The sequence below is a fragment of the Vollenhovia emeryi genome, unplaced genomic scaffold (assembly GCF_000949405.1).
Source record: "Vollenhovia emeryi isolate VEMERY1.0 unplaced genomic scaffold, V.emery_V1.0 DF939143.1, whole genome shotgun sequence".
Classification (NCBI taxonomy): Eukaryota; Metazoa; Arthropoda; class Insecta; order Hymenoptera; family Formicidae; genus Vollenhovia; species Vollenhovia emeryi.
In genome coordinates this window covers 1515594-1531119 of record NW_011967223.1, presented here as the reverse complement: position 1 = coordinate 1531119, position 15526 = coordinate 1515594, and the positions used below count along the sequence as shown (strand labels likewise).

Here is a 15526-nt window from a genome sequence, read left to right as displayed (position 1 = left end):
TCTCTCTCTCTCTCTCTCTCTCTCTCTCTCTCTCTCTCTCTCTCTCTCTCTCTCTCTCTCTCTCTCTCTCTCTCTCTCTCTCTCCTCTCTCTCCTCTCTCCTCTCTCCTCTCTCCTCTCTCCTCTCTCCTCTCTCCTCTCTCCTCTCTCCTCTCTCCTCTCTCCTCTCTCCTCTCTCCTCTCTCCTCTCTCCTCTCTCCTCTCTCCTCTCTCCTCTCTCCTCTCTCCTCTCTCCTCTCTCCTCTCTCCTCTCTCCTCTCTCCTCTCTCCTCTCTCCTCTCTCCCTCTCTCCCTCTCTCCCTCTCTCTCTCTCGAGCAGTAATAACCGGAATATTCCAAAAATATAGTCGAGTAATTAATAAAAAGAAACTAGAACATTGCAATTACGCAACTTCTTTACAATCGGAAGCGTACGGGGGAGGATGAGTTATTAAAAATAGCAATTTATCATATAATTATATAGCGATGAAAGAATCGTTCCTATAATAAAATTACGAATTTTCCGATAAAAAAATGGCGTTTAAAAGTCTGCAAACATCGCTGTCGACAACGGTATTAGTTATTTTAAAAGTTGATCATTTTTTGAAAACTACATAGTCTCGCGGGAGAGGAGAGCGTTTCGATGTCGAAGCGATCCGTTTTAATATTTACTCTTCAAACATTCGCGCACGTAAATTTTCGGCACTGTCCCAAACAGTAAATGGAACATCTGTGCGTATTGTGTAAATTTTTCTCTGGCAGTCCTTGTGGGTTCGACTTGTGGGATTTTCTAAAAATTCATGAGGTTGATCAAAACCGAATAGCTCCTGTTAGTTTCAATACAATAGCTGATACGCTCTCGGTGATCCTTCGTGTACGTCAACGCGGCGTCATAAATCAAATTTGCGACGGCACATTAAGGTGCGAAAATACAGTATCTACTAGGCGGTAAAATAGATCCCAGAAAAGAATCGGGCGGGAAGCGATTAATCGTCGGGCTCGTTTGTAATCGCTAAGAAATCGATTAGACGTGCTGTATCCTTTTACCCTTCGCCGCTCGGCTCTTTAATGTTCCGCTTATCGCGAACAAATTCAATCTACCGTGAGAAGCGATATATTGACTCACTTTGAGACATTGAGAGATGCTACCCTCGTACAAATATTTTTGCGGAGATGCGTGAAATTATACGAAATATAGCGCCGACGTTCCACATCTCGATACGATTGTGATCTCTTAAAATCGATTTATTAAACGGTGCGCGCAGATGTCACATCCTGCATTGTAATCATTTCTTTTTTAGTATTCAATATGTTCTTAATGAAAGGTCAATTTCAATCTTGAATTAAATTAGCGGAAAATTTTACAGCTTTCCTATTTTCTGAATTTAAAAAATTGTATGTCTTTATTATTTTATTCTGATGTTCCTTATGTGAAGTCTTTTTCCGAGAGATTCTCAAATATAGTAAGTAAATTCGATTTTAGAATAGCTTACTCCTGCCACCATCCTCTCGGAAGATTCATTAAGACGGGCAAAGACAAACTAGATAAGTTAGCTCATAGTGATGTGGTGTATCGGATCCCTTGTAAGGATTGTGATGCCACATATGTTGGTCAGACAAAGAGATAGTTAGGAACCAGAGTGAAAAAACACTATAACGACATTAAAAGGAACCCCGCATCTCCCTCTGTCATCTCTTGCCATAGAATGGACGCTTCACATGAGTTTGATTGGGAAAGCGTTTCTATTCTTGACGCGAGGAACCTTCATACCACAAAAGATTGATCTCAGAGATGATTCATATAAAAAGACAGGTTAATTCTCTGAACAAACAATCTGATACCGAACTATTATCCGAAGAATACCTGCCTATTTTAAACCTACTCCCTCCTCCTAAATAATTGTTCCTCCACTCCTCCTCTCTTACTCCCCCCTTCTCTCGTACATCCTACTTCCTTCTCTTACTTTAATATAATTCTCGTGCCATTTGCCAAGTTACCTTGCTACGACCATGCTGACCAAATTGTTTCCGCTCACAGCATTTCCAACAAAACTACTAAGTACGTATTCTAATTCTGTTTCCTACTAATTATAAAATCATTTTATATTTTTTTCCTTACAGCTCATTTTGGTACATTGCCTTCATTTTAACCCGCGTTTATTTATACAATATTGTACACGATATGCGTTTTTTAATATGTTAACCGTTACGACACTTTGTATAAAATTATTGTCTATTACTGAAGATGGTCTAGAATTCGACCGAAACGTCTAAGTTATTCTTTATGTTAGTTCAACAATAAATTATTTTATTTTTTGACACGTACATCTCGTCACGGCTCAGAGCCCTTTCTTCTTGATTCTGATTTTTATTCTGATGTCTTCTTTTTATCGCTAACTCTTCTGAAACGTTTCGTATCTCGTCAGTCTATCGATATTACCAAGATTACTACATCAATGCCACGCTCTAAAAAAAAAATATATATATAGCGAGTGTCTGTATATTCTCAACGTATGACATTTCCTTCCTTCCATTCTCCGTTCTCGTAACGACGTTTCTTGTCCTGGTCCCAAGGATTGTGCTGATATTTTGTTACTGTCATACGCCGAGTGCACGAGTCGATTTATCGGCGACAAACTCAATATTCCGCTTACGACGAGCGGGAACACGCATCGCAGTCATTTCGTCGAGAATCGCTCGGCTGCTGGGATCACGCAGCCACTCTATGTGTAATGAAGCAACGCTATAAATTTATTCGGCGATTGTCATCGCAATGGTACGCGATCGGAATTGCGTATCGACTAAACAGCGTGGCTGTCACGAAGAAAAAGTAGTATTCTAGAAAATTAGTATGACACTTTAGCAAACCGATAATTCGCGTGACTGTTTATTGTAGAAACTGGGCGCGGGTGAACGTAAATTATAAATGAAATAGTGGTGGTCCCGACGTCAAATTGGAAAATAAGTCGACTCGATACAACCGAGTTTATTTTGCCTTCGCGCTACCGATGAATAATCTATAAATATTTCACTTTTTAGACAGTCAGAAATTAAGTTAAATTGACTTATTTTTCTCGAGCGCACAAACATGCCGGGAACGAGAAATCGATAACCCGATTCGCGCTAACGCGGATTGCGACGTAAATGAGAATTTTAATCATTAAGAAAATGACTGTTCCGGGTAATTTAACATCTGGTAATTTCGCTTAAAAATAAGTCGAGTCTACTCCGAGCGCAGTTGTTTGTCTAGAAAAACAATCTGTAAATCGCTTCGTAGGACTAAAGCGTGATTTTTTTTATATGAAGGATGGAACGTAAGTTTTATGTATCTGCTACTTTAATACGATATCTGTGAGAAATGTATTTATGAGATGTTCTTGCAATTGAATAGTGCAGCAGCCACTGTCTTCGATCCGCACGAGTGCGTGGGAAAAGATTTATAGATTCTTGCGACCGTATAAATACAACCCACGCTCGTTAATCACACCTCTTGACTACTGCAAACGTGAAATAATCGGAATCGGGTAGTTTAAGAAAAAGCTCGTTCTCGTAAAAGCGAGTTTAATTACATTTTCGAAGTACTCGGATCATCGTTGATCTTCGGAACGCTCGTTTTTTTTATTTTCATCATTTACGCATCGTCAATTCGTTTATAACATTTATCAATAAACTTTTATATCACGCGGCGACAGAAATCTCCCCTTTGCATCAACGTATGTGTCCTTAAGGGCCAATAAAACATACTTTACAGCATGTAAGAGGGTAGCGCGTATCCGCGACGGAAAGTTTCCATCTCAAGAAGAAAGGTTCACGGAAAAAAACATTTAGCTGCTGTAGCTAAAATTTAGTAAAATATGGACAGCTAATATTTTTAGTTGTGATAGCTCAATATTTTGCTACGACAGCAAACCGTTTGCTACGTAGGCACATGTGCCTATTGTATTAGGTGCGACAGCAAACGGTTTGCTGTCGTAGCAAAATATTGAGCTATCACAACTAAAAATATTAGCTGTCCATATTTTATTAAGTTTTAGCTACAGCAGCTAAATGTTTTTTTCCGTGTTTGTTACATTTAATGATCACGGAACACGGCTAAGGGAAATTATGTCATCGATTTGCGTCCGGGATTTCCGCACATGTCGTGGCTGTATGATAAGCGTCTTGCACCGAAGGATTGAGTGGTCTCATTGATCGCAGTGGCAAGAAACAGACGAGATTTGTGCTGCATTGAGCAGCATACGCTTTGTACTTCCACCGACTGCGTCCCTTTGTATCCAACATGCATCCTTTATTTAATCGACCCATATCTCGATTTTTGCGTGTGCCAAATGCGAAAAGGTGCCATAAATAGCTTGCGAGTGTAAATTATTTTTACGACGAAGAAGGTGGAAATCCGAATTTTGCGTTCTCTCTTATAAATTCTGGATAAAACCGTTTAAAATATTCAAGTTTATACGCATATTTTTTATACAATTATGTATGTATAATTATTTAGACACAAAACAAAATTCTAAATTTTACTTTGCAGCGCCATAAAAGGTACTATAAATCAGCAGAATTTTGCACACTTTTAACTTTACGTACTTTCGGAAATTCATCTTTTGTTTTTTTTAAAAAAAAAGGCGAAAATGGCATATGATCACCGCGCCTAACCATGTGAATTCACATATCCCTGCAATTCGTTATATGAGCACGCGTTAAATGCTCGCGTATTCCCGGTACTAATATCCTGCAAACGAGGACGAATTGACGGTGGCAAATCACAGAGTGTCATCCGTGCGGTAATAAGCTCCCGTGAAACGAAATGAAATGAAACCTATCGCAAACCCGGCGTTATTTCCGCCGTTGGTTAGCGCAAGCTCTCGCGTTAATAATCCGGAATCGGTTTCGAAACGCGCGTTCGCGCCTTTGTCCGAAGGCAACCCCCTTCCGCGATACATAACTGTTACTGACGTGGAGATTAATTCTGTATTTCAGAGGCTGATCGCTGAACTCAACAAGGAACAGGAGGCTTTCATCGCCAGCAAGCAGGCAGGCGAGAAGGTCGAGGCTGTTGCACCGTGGGTCGGCGCGCCGAATGAGGACGCGTTACGCGAGGAGTGCCTGTCCCTCTCGACCGTAATTATTTTTCCTTTTTTACCCTCCCTTTTCGTAGAGACTTTCCGTAGAAACACTTTGAGTTTTTAAATAAATTTTGACTCGCTACTATCTGTTCAGCGATCATATACCTTTGTTACACGAGCGTAGTTCCTCTTTCGACCGATAATTATTTTTCTTTTTTATCCTCTCTCTCCGACGGGACTTTCCTAGAAACGCTTTGAGATTATTAACAAATTTTCTATGGCTCGATACTATCTATTCACGGATCATACCTTGTCATACGAGCGTAATCAAAGTGGATCATCAGTATTCGTCTCCTTCTTCGCTGTGAGACGAATCATTGAAAAAGAGGAATATTTTTCGAAAGACTTGGGCCCGGTCGCACCAACGTCACTTAATGTTAAGATAAGCCTGCATAAACTGACCAAAAGTAGACAGAAGTGAAGTACGTTGTAGTTGTACATTTTATCTATTAGTACGGTACGGTATTAATTCGTTCTTCGTCGCTTTGTGCTTCCCTTGGAAAGAGACAGAATTAATTAAGCTATGGTTAAAGTCAAGCGACGTTGGTGCAACCAGGCTTTGATGCTTTTTAAAATTTTTACATATATAAACACGCTGTTTTCTCATTTCGAAAGAGCGCAAATCGGAATGCAACGCAACCAGTTTCGGGTCCCTTTGTTCGAAAAATAGATTGCCTTCATTCGCTTACGAGTTGGAAAAGCTAATTTCTCTAAATAAAAATACGGGGCGTGTTTGTTATCTTATTCATCGGTGTTTTACACAGAGAGCGTGAAACCTTTATTTTATTGTCGGAGTTCAAATTCTATTGCAATTGACATTGCACACACGTTTCCAATGCCAGTACAAATTTTCTAAGTCTCATATTCGCAGTGTTGATTGGTGTTGATGAAACAAATTTGCTCATTATATTATTTATGCACTGCTACTATTGGATGCATAAAATTATCCGTATTAAATTTAAGCATCTATGTTTGATCGCGTAATGTACGAGAAGGCATTTCGAGTAAGTTTTGTCGCGCAGAGGATTTTCACTGTAAGACAACTTTACCAACCGTGTGTCACAAAGGTACTGTGCGATAGAATTTGCATTTATTAACTATTACACCACACAGAAGCCACGTATGTCACCGGGTTTTTTCCCGTTCTCGTATTTTTATATTCTCGTTTCGTGTTTTCATTTCATTTACCAATTTCATCACGTTTCCTAATAAAATTCCGAAAACTGCCGATCGAATGTCGTTAAAAATAGTCCCGTCTCGTATGCAGTGAAAATTTTATGATATTATATCCTTGATAGTTGTTTCTATTAACTTTTAAGCGCCTGGAATTGGCATACAGAACTAAGCCGTAAAGGAATCTTGAATGAGCATCACAAGTTTTAGGATTTAAAGAAATAACATCCCGAAACAGTGTTATGTAATTAATGTATGAGAGAAATATGCGGCATATGTAAAATTAAATTCTCCTACGATTACAACAAACACGGGATACCTTTTTTTTCTAGCGGAAAGTGTGTTATAATATTTTTTGGACGTTTTAAATTAATTTTCCATAACACAAAACTGCTCGTGACAATTAATTAGAGAAAGCATTTCTATCATTGGAGAAAGAACGGCTTTCTGCCGTTTATTCGTGCTGTTAAGGACACTCCGCTATTTATTTACGCATCATTACAAAAGATTAGAGTCATGAATTTGGCGTATGGCTTTAGTCGAGCCGGCCGGATTAAATGAGAGGATCCTACCTTCTCGTGTATTTCAGGATCGACGTAATTTCGTGAGAGCACCACCGCCAGGCGTAGAATTCGCTTGGGATTTCGAGGCCGTTCAGCCAATGGCACAGGCCACCCTTGCCCTGGATCCGAATCTTGAAGCTATGAGGTTCGAGCTTGTCCCGAAAGTGTAAGTAGATTAAAGTATGCCCTATCATAACGATCCAAAACGACGCTCTTCCTTTCCATTTATTCGATATCACGAAAACAGCTTTACGCTTTCCAATTAAGCTTCTAATTTTATGATTTAAAATGATTTTACTGGAAAAAGGTAAAATATTTGTAACGTTATAATCTTTCATATAAATGATTAATTAATTAAACACTCTTGATATTGAAATTAATGAGTCAGAAGAAAGAGGTTTCAGAGTCAAAACGCGATTAATTGTTTTGAGTGTTAATGTTAATAACGTTTAATTAATAATTTAATAGAAATTATAAATTGTTTTATAAAAACGTTTTATAATTGCGTTCGATTCTCGAAGTCCACTTTTTCTTGTTAACCTTGCATACGAAATTAATCATTCTGACGTGTGTTTCGTTGCCAAAATAGTTGGCATTACGATCCTTCACAAAATCGCATTACGATCGCGCAATGATGTGCAGTGAAACATTGCAACGTTTACGTTGGTTATTAAATTGTGTGTCGACAAATGAAAGGTTTAAATTATAAAGTTTAAATTATGAAAATGTGTGATTTGATATGATTAATTTACTTGCGAACTTGTTTTCTCAAAGTGCCGTATCATTTTCAATTAACTTTATACTCTACGAAGCATGAAAAAGTTGATTAAATTATGTCGTAACATTCGATGGAAATAATGCATTTTATTGTCCGCGTAATTTCATTCGGTTCAGTAAAACGAAGTGGAGAAAATACAGAAAAGGAATTTCATGGTTGATAACGAGCGGCCAATAAAAAGGATGATAAAAAGAAAGTTAATGCACAGTTCACCCCGTCATTATTGCTCGATTTAAACAATTAGTCGATCTCGTCGCTTTTGAAATCGACCGGGTTTCTCTTTCGAGACCTTTGTACGTGAATGTCAAGGGTCGCAAGTGAGGGCGATTACCGTGCGGGGAATACGAGTACATTGTACAGATTTAATCGCCTTGGCGATTAATCGGTTCACGATTTCGATGAAATACCGCTGGCAAAGCGCAACGTTAATTAGCGTGACTGCGAATCCTGATCCCGGAACCCGATCCCTTCGTCAAACCCTGTTGATCGATGCCGAGGGCTCACCCGATCTATTCGGAACAGTATATCCGAGGAGAACTTCTGGCGCAACTACTTCTATCGGGTGTCCTTGCTGCGTCAGGGTTACGAGCTGAACGCGATGGCCAGCCAACAGCAAGCGGAAAGCAACCCCAATCAAACGCTCGCCAGCACCGATAGCATCGATCATACTCAAGGTAATTCGTTTCCGCTGTTTTATATTTCTTCTCTGTTATGTAGAACGGTTTGCGTAGTACGCCGACGTTGGCATTGCGACGTGATTAGGTTCTCCAGTTTTGCTCGAGAGCGTCGTCGCTCGACGCGCTTCCTGATCTGTCAATACCGATTACGGAGCACGCAGCTTTCTATAATACTGAAGGGGACGTCCTACATGCCGCCAGAATATGCGAATATTAACGATGCCAAGTCTGATTAAATGATTGTCATTGTTCAATGGAGCAGCGTACAATTTGTCAAAAACAAGACGTCTCACTCACAGCTGCCTTTGAAATTAAAAACAGCAGCTTCACCAGTGCGATTTCAATATCGCGGCGTCGATAAAATGTCCAAGATATTTAATTAGATAATAACAATATTGATTATCACATGTAATTCTGCTCGCGACCCTCAGTGTAACGTACGATTTTGCATTGGCTAGACTTTCCGACTGAGGTGTCGTTCGCCGGAAGTCGGAAAATTCCGATTGTCTGCGCGGCCGGGGCTTCCCCTTTGACGTCGCGGCATGACGTCTCGCCGAGATAAGCCCCGTCGGGTTCGATGATGCAAGCTGCAAAGATGCAGCTCGCGGACGGGGGTAGAGAGATCGGCGGCGTCGCGCTGCGTTTACGCCTGATTTGCAATTCCGATTAGCAGCGTCCCACGGTGGACCTTTTTTGCATGGTGTGGAGTTTTTGAGATGGTGTGTCTGTAGTGGCGTGCGTTTTGTGTGCAAATGTCATGCCGGATGCTGGGAACGTATTGATCCGAGGGAAGCCCGGGGGTTGTAACTTGTAACGAATTTGAGACCGAGCCTGTGATTACGACTTGGACGGCTTGCGCAGCATTTACATTAATCTACGCGAAAGTTAGCGCGGCACGAAATCGATATCACGTTAAAATTTTGATACTTTGATATATTATATATATAAAATTACGTGACGTATCGTGATATTGCGAGCCATTAATAGTAATTTCTTTATATATGATACATAATTACATCGTGCATAAAACAATGTGGGTATAATGCGTATCGTATATTTTACGTTGGTATTAATTACTAATAAGTTGTACGTTCTCTCATGAAATACTATGAACGCTTCAATTAATTTCATTTGAACAAAACCGATTATAAACTACATAGGCCGAGGGAGGGATGGGGGAAGAATGTGTTATTCGAATTTCCCTGATGAAGCTGTTTATTTAACGGTTGAAAAGTATGCTAGATCGTTGACAATCCGTAGCGGATGTACCAATGCGTTCCATCGTGTATATGGGCTGCTTTTGCACGAAACGTGGTGTCACGTCGGGATTACGGCATCGGAGAACGAGAGAGAGAGAGAGAGGAAAGAGCGGGAATCATCAACCTTTTGCGATCAACCCTTTGATCGTGCAAACAATGCAATTGCGAACGGCGATGAATTAACGGATTAAGGAAAATACTCGAGTCGCGGAATCAATCCTGGGGGAGAAACGAGCGCTGAAATATCGGAGCCAAAAATTATTCCGTGAATGTGAATTCGGGTTGCTGCTACTCTTTCTCTCTTCTTCTTTTTCCTTCTCTCTCGTTCGTTCCATCTCCCCACCGCACCGTCTCTCCGACCATCGAACCGACGACTCCGAAAGATTCGATTTCGCTCCAGTTCCAGTGTATCGCGAGAAATTGAATCCAGCGAGAAGAAAACGCTGGAAGATCCGGTAGTGCTCGGCCGAAGGGCACGGATATCCCGAATATTTGCTGACGAAAGAAACGGTATCTTTGCACCCTAGAATTTGTCGGCGAACCCTCGCGGTATCCCTAAGCGTCGAGGAACGTCCCCGAATTCCTTTCTTCTATATTTAAATCGTGGACAAAAATTACTTTTGCCGCAATATAAATGTAACATCTCATCTCCGTCGGTCGTCTCGTCGTGCATGTATCGATCCTGAAATCACTCGCGTTAGCAATTTTCGTGAAAATTTTGAACGCGTGAATTGATTAACTGTCGCTTCGCTTTCGCGTTTAGATTAATTAAAGCCCCCCGCCCCCTACTTCCTGGAACTGGGTGCGATCGGCTTCGGCAAACAACCGCGGCATCTCCCGTTCACGATTACTAATCGTTTGCGTGCGAAATCAGGTTCCAGTAGACTTAGCGTTAGCATTAGATACATAAACACACGCGCTAATGTACATAACGACACGCATCCTCATGTACACGTACACGTACATACGCGCACCCCTACCCGTCTAGTTTAGCCGTCAGTGTTGTCTTGCGAACAGTTCAAATGACCACTGGCCAGACAACCACCGCCGGCGCCACGACGGCGAGCAGTAACAGCGCGCTGGCCGATTCGCCAGGTCACGAGTTCGTATCCGATACCATGAGGGTCTCGGACACAGACCTCGAGGAGGTCCGAGAGGGGATGAAAAAGCTGGGGATGCAGCCGCCGAAAGGTCAGTCGTTGATCGTTGGTCGTCGTTAACTCTCCCACCGTGTCGGACGTGACTCCTGTCGATCTCGCCGTCTTGTTCGGCTAATTCTCGCGGCTCTCCCCGCGATAATCTTCGTCGACCAGACGCAGAGTTATCGCGGCGAGCGCGAGAAACGAGAGCAATTCTAGAACTGGAGGACTTGCCCTCTGGATAGATCGCGGTACTCGCGCACAATTTAAATGAGAATTTTTAATTGAAATGAGAATTTCTCCGAATTTCTACGACGGTAGATTGTGTTTGTTACGTTGTCCGGCTAGAATGACTTACTTCTAGAAAACTTAGACTCCCCATTTCCTTGGTCTTCGTTAGTTACGACCACCAACGAGATTTTGCAATTATGATGAGGACGCCGTTCCTTATTTGCTGGCGATTAATGAACGGTACCAAACAAGATTGAATTAGCAACTGGACCGAGTTTCCGATGGATGAACGTTAGCAACAGACGAAGGAGCAATATCCGCGGTTGCATTCTTGTTGCTTCTGCAAATCTTTTATTAACTAAAATTGGATGAAGATCTAGATCGAATATGATTTGATAGACAAGCGAAATGTCCGCAGCACCCACAGCTCCTACAAATGTGGCCTTGGAGAAACGCAGAATCGTTCCAGGTAATTGCGTTGCCTATTAAATGCGCTATAGCGAAATTTGTTGTCGGCTGAGAAATGGCAGTTCTTGAAAAGTATTTCTTGTCGCGGGCTTGTTACGTACCATTCATTGATCTCACCAGCAAAACGGAAACGGGTCACCGAGGTGATCGATGCGAAAGCTCGATCTGTGCCACGACACGGTCCAAGAGTACTCCCCTCGTGAGTATGAAATTAATGCCACCGCGCGAAAAGCCTGACCTTAATTTCTCAGTGTGTTACACCACCACCAAGCTAGTGTCGTTTCTTACGTAGCTTCTCTGTACATCCCTTCGATCTTCCTGTCTGTGCTTTCTTTAGGGATTGCTTGTTTCCGAATTCTGAGTGTGTGGCAACGACGTGTGCCCTTCCGACGCGCGTCATGTCGTTGTCGCGATGTTGAACGTCTTGTTGCGTTTGAACATCTCTCTCTCTCTCTCTTTCTTTCTCTTTTTTTTCTCTCTCTCTTTTACATGGGCGCTCTGACTAAACGACCGCTTTTCATTCTATTTTGTCAACAGCCTAAAAGAAGAGGAGAGTGCCCCCCAAATGCCATTATCCAAAGCACACCCCTCAGAGATATACATGCTTCCCACTCTCGAAAACTGACAATTTCAGTTCTTGCGATACCGAACCTTTTCTCGCGGCTCTTTCCCCCTCCCGCTCCCGTTTCCGTCCCCCCTCTTTTGTTCTCTTTCTTTTTCTCTTTTATTTTCTGTTCCCGCTACGTTCGATCGCGAAGCCACCCCCTCCCGGCACGAACGTTTCCACGGGACGAACAGCGTGTTCCTTCTTCGCGGATATTTGTTCCGTTTCCGATCGCCGGCGGCCCGCCAGTCGCAAGGATCAGCTCGATTAAACGTCACGTCGAGTACGAATCGACGAAGAAGTCAGCGTGCAAAATGTGGAGCGCCTCCTCTCATCCTCTATGACTGCGGAACGAGATGAACGTGCGTAAGAAACAGCAAGGTCCGATTTAAGAACATTAGGCGATTAGATCCGTCATTGAGACATAAACTTAATTAGTCTAGTGGAGAAAACTTTTCACGTGGAGTAGCGCTTGCTGAGCTTTCTGATTTTTCGTATCGACGTTAGTGACTTTAGAGCACTCGGGCGATTTATATAAAAAAAATGTCGACTTGTTATTTTCATGTGGAAGAGGACTGAAATGTCTCGAACGGGCGCCGAGGGCACTTTTATATTTTCCATGAAGAGAGAGCGCACCTTTCGAGTGCTCGAGGAGACGAGCTATTAGCTCGTCGGGACAAGCGCGATATATTCCCGTGCGATCCTTGCGATCCTTTCAGATCCACGTGTCACGGGGTGCATCCTAGGGATGCTCAGTTCCGGTATACGGGGGCGACAAGCTCGCAATCAGCGCACGTAACGCTGTAACGCGTATCGCAGCGGGATTAAGCAAACCGAGAGGAACGTATGCGACGAGGCAATGCCGCGTGATTGTACCGCGATTATTATCGTTGTTATTACTGTCGCGCTGCGAGGTCGTCGCACTGATATTAAGCGCTAATACCCGAATCGGTAATGAGTTCGGAGACAATTCACGTCGCGACTGGCTGATGACGCGAAACAGAGAATCGATGCGGCTGACGCGAAACGCTGGCGTCGGGGCTGGGCGAAAGTTCGCAACAGAAAAAGAGAGAGAAAAGTATTTTAAGCGCCGGGCCACTTGCGATCTTATTTTCGAAAATGTTACAAAAGCTATCGTTCTTTTTATTTTCAATTTTTGTGTCGGGTAGACGCATCTGAAAGTTTGCCCAGCCCCGGTTTGGAGGCACGTCGAGCTCGTCGAGAGTCGCGAGAATCGAAGATGAAACGCGGCGGAGAGAAAAGCGGAAACGTGGATAAACAACAGGTCGTCACGTCGAAACGTTGTGCGCGCATACACGAACATAATGAATAAAGCAGATGCAAACACAACAATAAAAGGGAGGTTCCGCGAGAGAACGAAGAACGGGAAAGAAAAATAACGAGCATACACAACCGGAATGGTGGCAAAAAGATGTTCGGCTACGTCTGTATGTTTGACCATTTTGCTGTTACCCCTTTCTCTCTCTCTCACACACTCACTCTTTCTCTCTCTCTCTCTCTCTTTCTCTCTCTTTCTCTGTATCAATTCCAATTAATCTAGCCTGTTCTCGATTCTCTCCGTGTCTTTGTAAAGCATATAACTAAACGCAGAAACGATCGAGTAAAACTAAACAAATCGGGAAGTATATCGCAGTTATTGATGAAACGCGAGAGATTACGTTGCGCAAACCGCAAACTTAATTATAGGTATATCTTCGTAAGAGATTAATTAAATGGAGATCTAAGGAAAAATAAGAGAGAAATATATGTATAAATATATATATATATATATACTATTGCTAAATAAAATATAAAGGCGGCGGCGCGATCTTTTTCGATCTGAAACTTTTCCCCCGTGGATCCTCCTCGCGACATCCACTCGCTGTGTCACCTGATAATCAGATCTCTCGCAAAGAAAATCGGTAGATTCTCGCTAGAAGCGTACCAGAGAGACGAATATCCGATAGTGTGGGACGAGAGACGATCTCGCGAGACTCCGGGCTTCTCGGCGGAGGACGTTCGGATTTTTTTATCGCGCCGCTGTAAAATTCGTTGAATGACAATACGTGTTTTACCGGGAAACGAGCTATAATACCGCTGGTGCCCGGCACTCTCGTGGGTGGTGTAGCTATTGTAGCGATTTTTTCCTTTCGAAATGAAAAAAAAAGCGGCTAATTGATATCCGTTTTGCGCGGCGCCCGATCGTCCATCGGGCAAGGCGGAACGGGATAAATTAATTACGCGCCCGGCGAGTTTTTCCACGCGGACGAAGAACGATTGGGTGGTAAGCGCGTCTGACGAGCGATTTGTATGCGTCCATCGCGAGGATTTACGCGAGAGACGCGTCTGTAGGGTTGCCCGTCGCGAAAAAGAAAGGATAAAGCGCCACGTACTTTTGCAATCGGTAAAACCCCGCCCGCGGCGATGCGTGGTCGCGCGTCCCGTGAATTATCCAAGTATAGCGTTAAGAATTCCGTTCTTCTGTTAAGAGTTAGTATCGCAGGGAAGCGTCGATGTTTAGTATTACGGTGATAGATCGCTCGCTTGAGATCGTTTTATTTAATGGTGACACCTGCGTTTCGATTTTGTACGTACGTTTTAGAGTATTTTACCGCGCAATGAAATAAGCAAACTTAATTCTTTTTTTTTAGTTGAGAAAATCGTGTACATTCCATACGTGTTGTTCAAATCGCGAGCCTTCGCCATATGCTACATCGTTTTTTTATTTATTTATTAAATCTTTACACTTAAAGTGAAGTTGACTGGAAAATAGAATTAAGGTGGCTCCTGCACGAATATAACATGGGTGTTATATTACATTTATCTTGTTGAGTAGGGAATTATAATATTGATGTTATGTAACTGTTACTCAGTGTTTATTGGAATGTTAAAAAATACTTTAACATTTCTTCTTTCTTTTATTTCATCGGCGTCCGGGTCTAAAATTTCGCGTACTGATAGATAAAATTTGCAGCATACTTAAATTTCAATTTTTTTCTACTTTGGGTCGGTTTATGCAGGAGCCACCTCAAAGGACTCGTAGGCGCGTGAAGTAAAATAATAGGCAGTACGGTGAGAAAAGTAAAACAATGGTTCTCGCGCCTCACGGCATTTTGTCCTATTTTTTAAATTTAGTATACCGCGCGCAGTTTTATGGGAGGGGACGTAGATTCGCGCGAAAACATCGGATTATCCGCTTTCGTTTCGTGCAGTCCGATAAAAGTCGGTGACAACAGAATTATGGCTTTCGGTTCTCGGTGCACACTTTTTTCCCCGCGCGACTTTTACCGCGCGAGGGATCGAGATTATCGTAGCCGGACGCGCTGTGAGGACGAATCGATAGACTTGGGAGCGGTTTCGCGCGGACACGTTGCGAAGCGTCTTCGATAACTTGTGTTATTTCGAGGGAGAGAAACGTCCTGCGAGATGACCCCGTACCTTGTCGCTCTCTTTCATTTACTCTCCTTAGAGACGGCTGCGTACAGGAACGTTTAAGCTGCGTCTTAAGATAAATCCGCGAGCTCGTTTCAGCA

The 15526-nt window shown here is 42.5% G+C and overlaps 1 protein-coding gene across 5 annotated transcripts in view; it reads left to right on the top strand.

Moving 5' to 3' along the window:
- The window catches only part of LOC105566674 (synapse-associated protein of 47 kDa-like), a 77681-nt gene that overhangs the window by 58585 nt on the left and 3570 nt on the right, over nucleotides 1-15526 (top strand). For 2 of the 5 annotated variants that reach the window (XM_012020859.1, XM_012020860.1), the window contains exons 5-8: nucleotides 4956-5096; nucleotides 6864-7003; nucleotides 8138-8289; nucleotides 10569-10742. In XM_012020859.1, coding sequence (XP_011876249.1) covers nucleotides 4956-5096; nucleotides 6864-7003; nucleotides 8138-8289; nucleotides 10569-10742 — 607 coding nt within the window. Of the gene's footprint in view, nucleotides 1-4955; nucleotides 5097-6863; nucleotides 7004-8137; nucleotides 8290-10568; nucleotides 10743-11926; nucleotides 14150-15526 lie in introns of those variants that run through there. The other 3 variants (XR_001009303.1, XM_012020862.1, XM_012020861.1) reach the window with 3 other exon arrangements.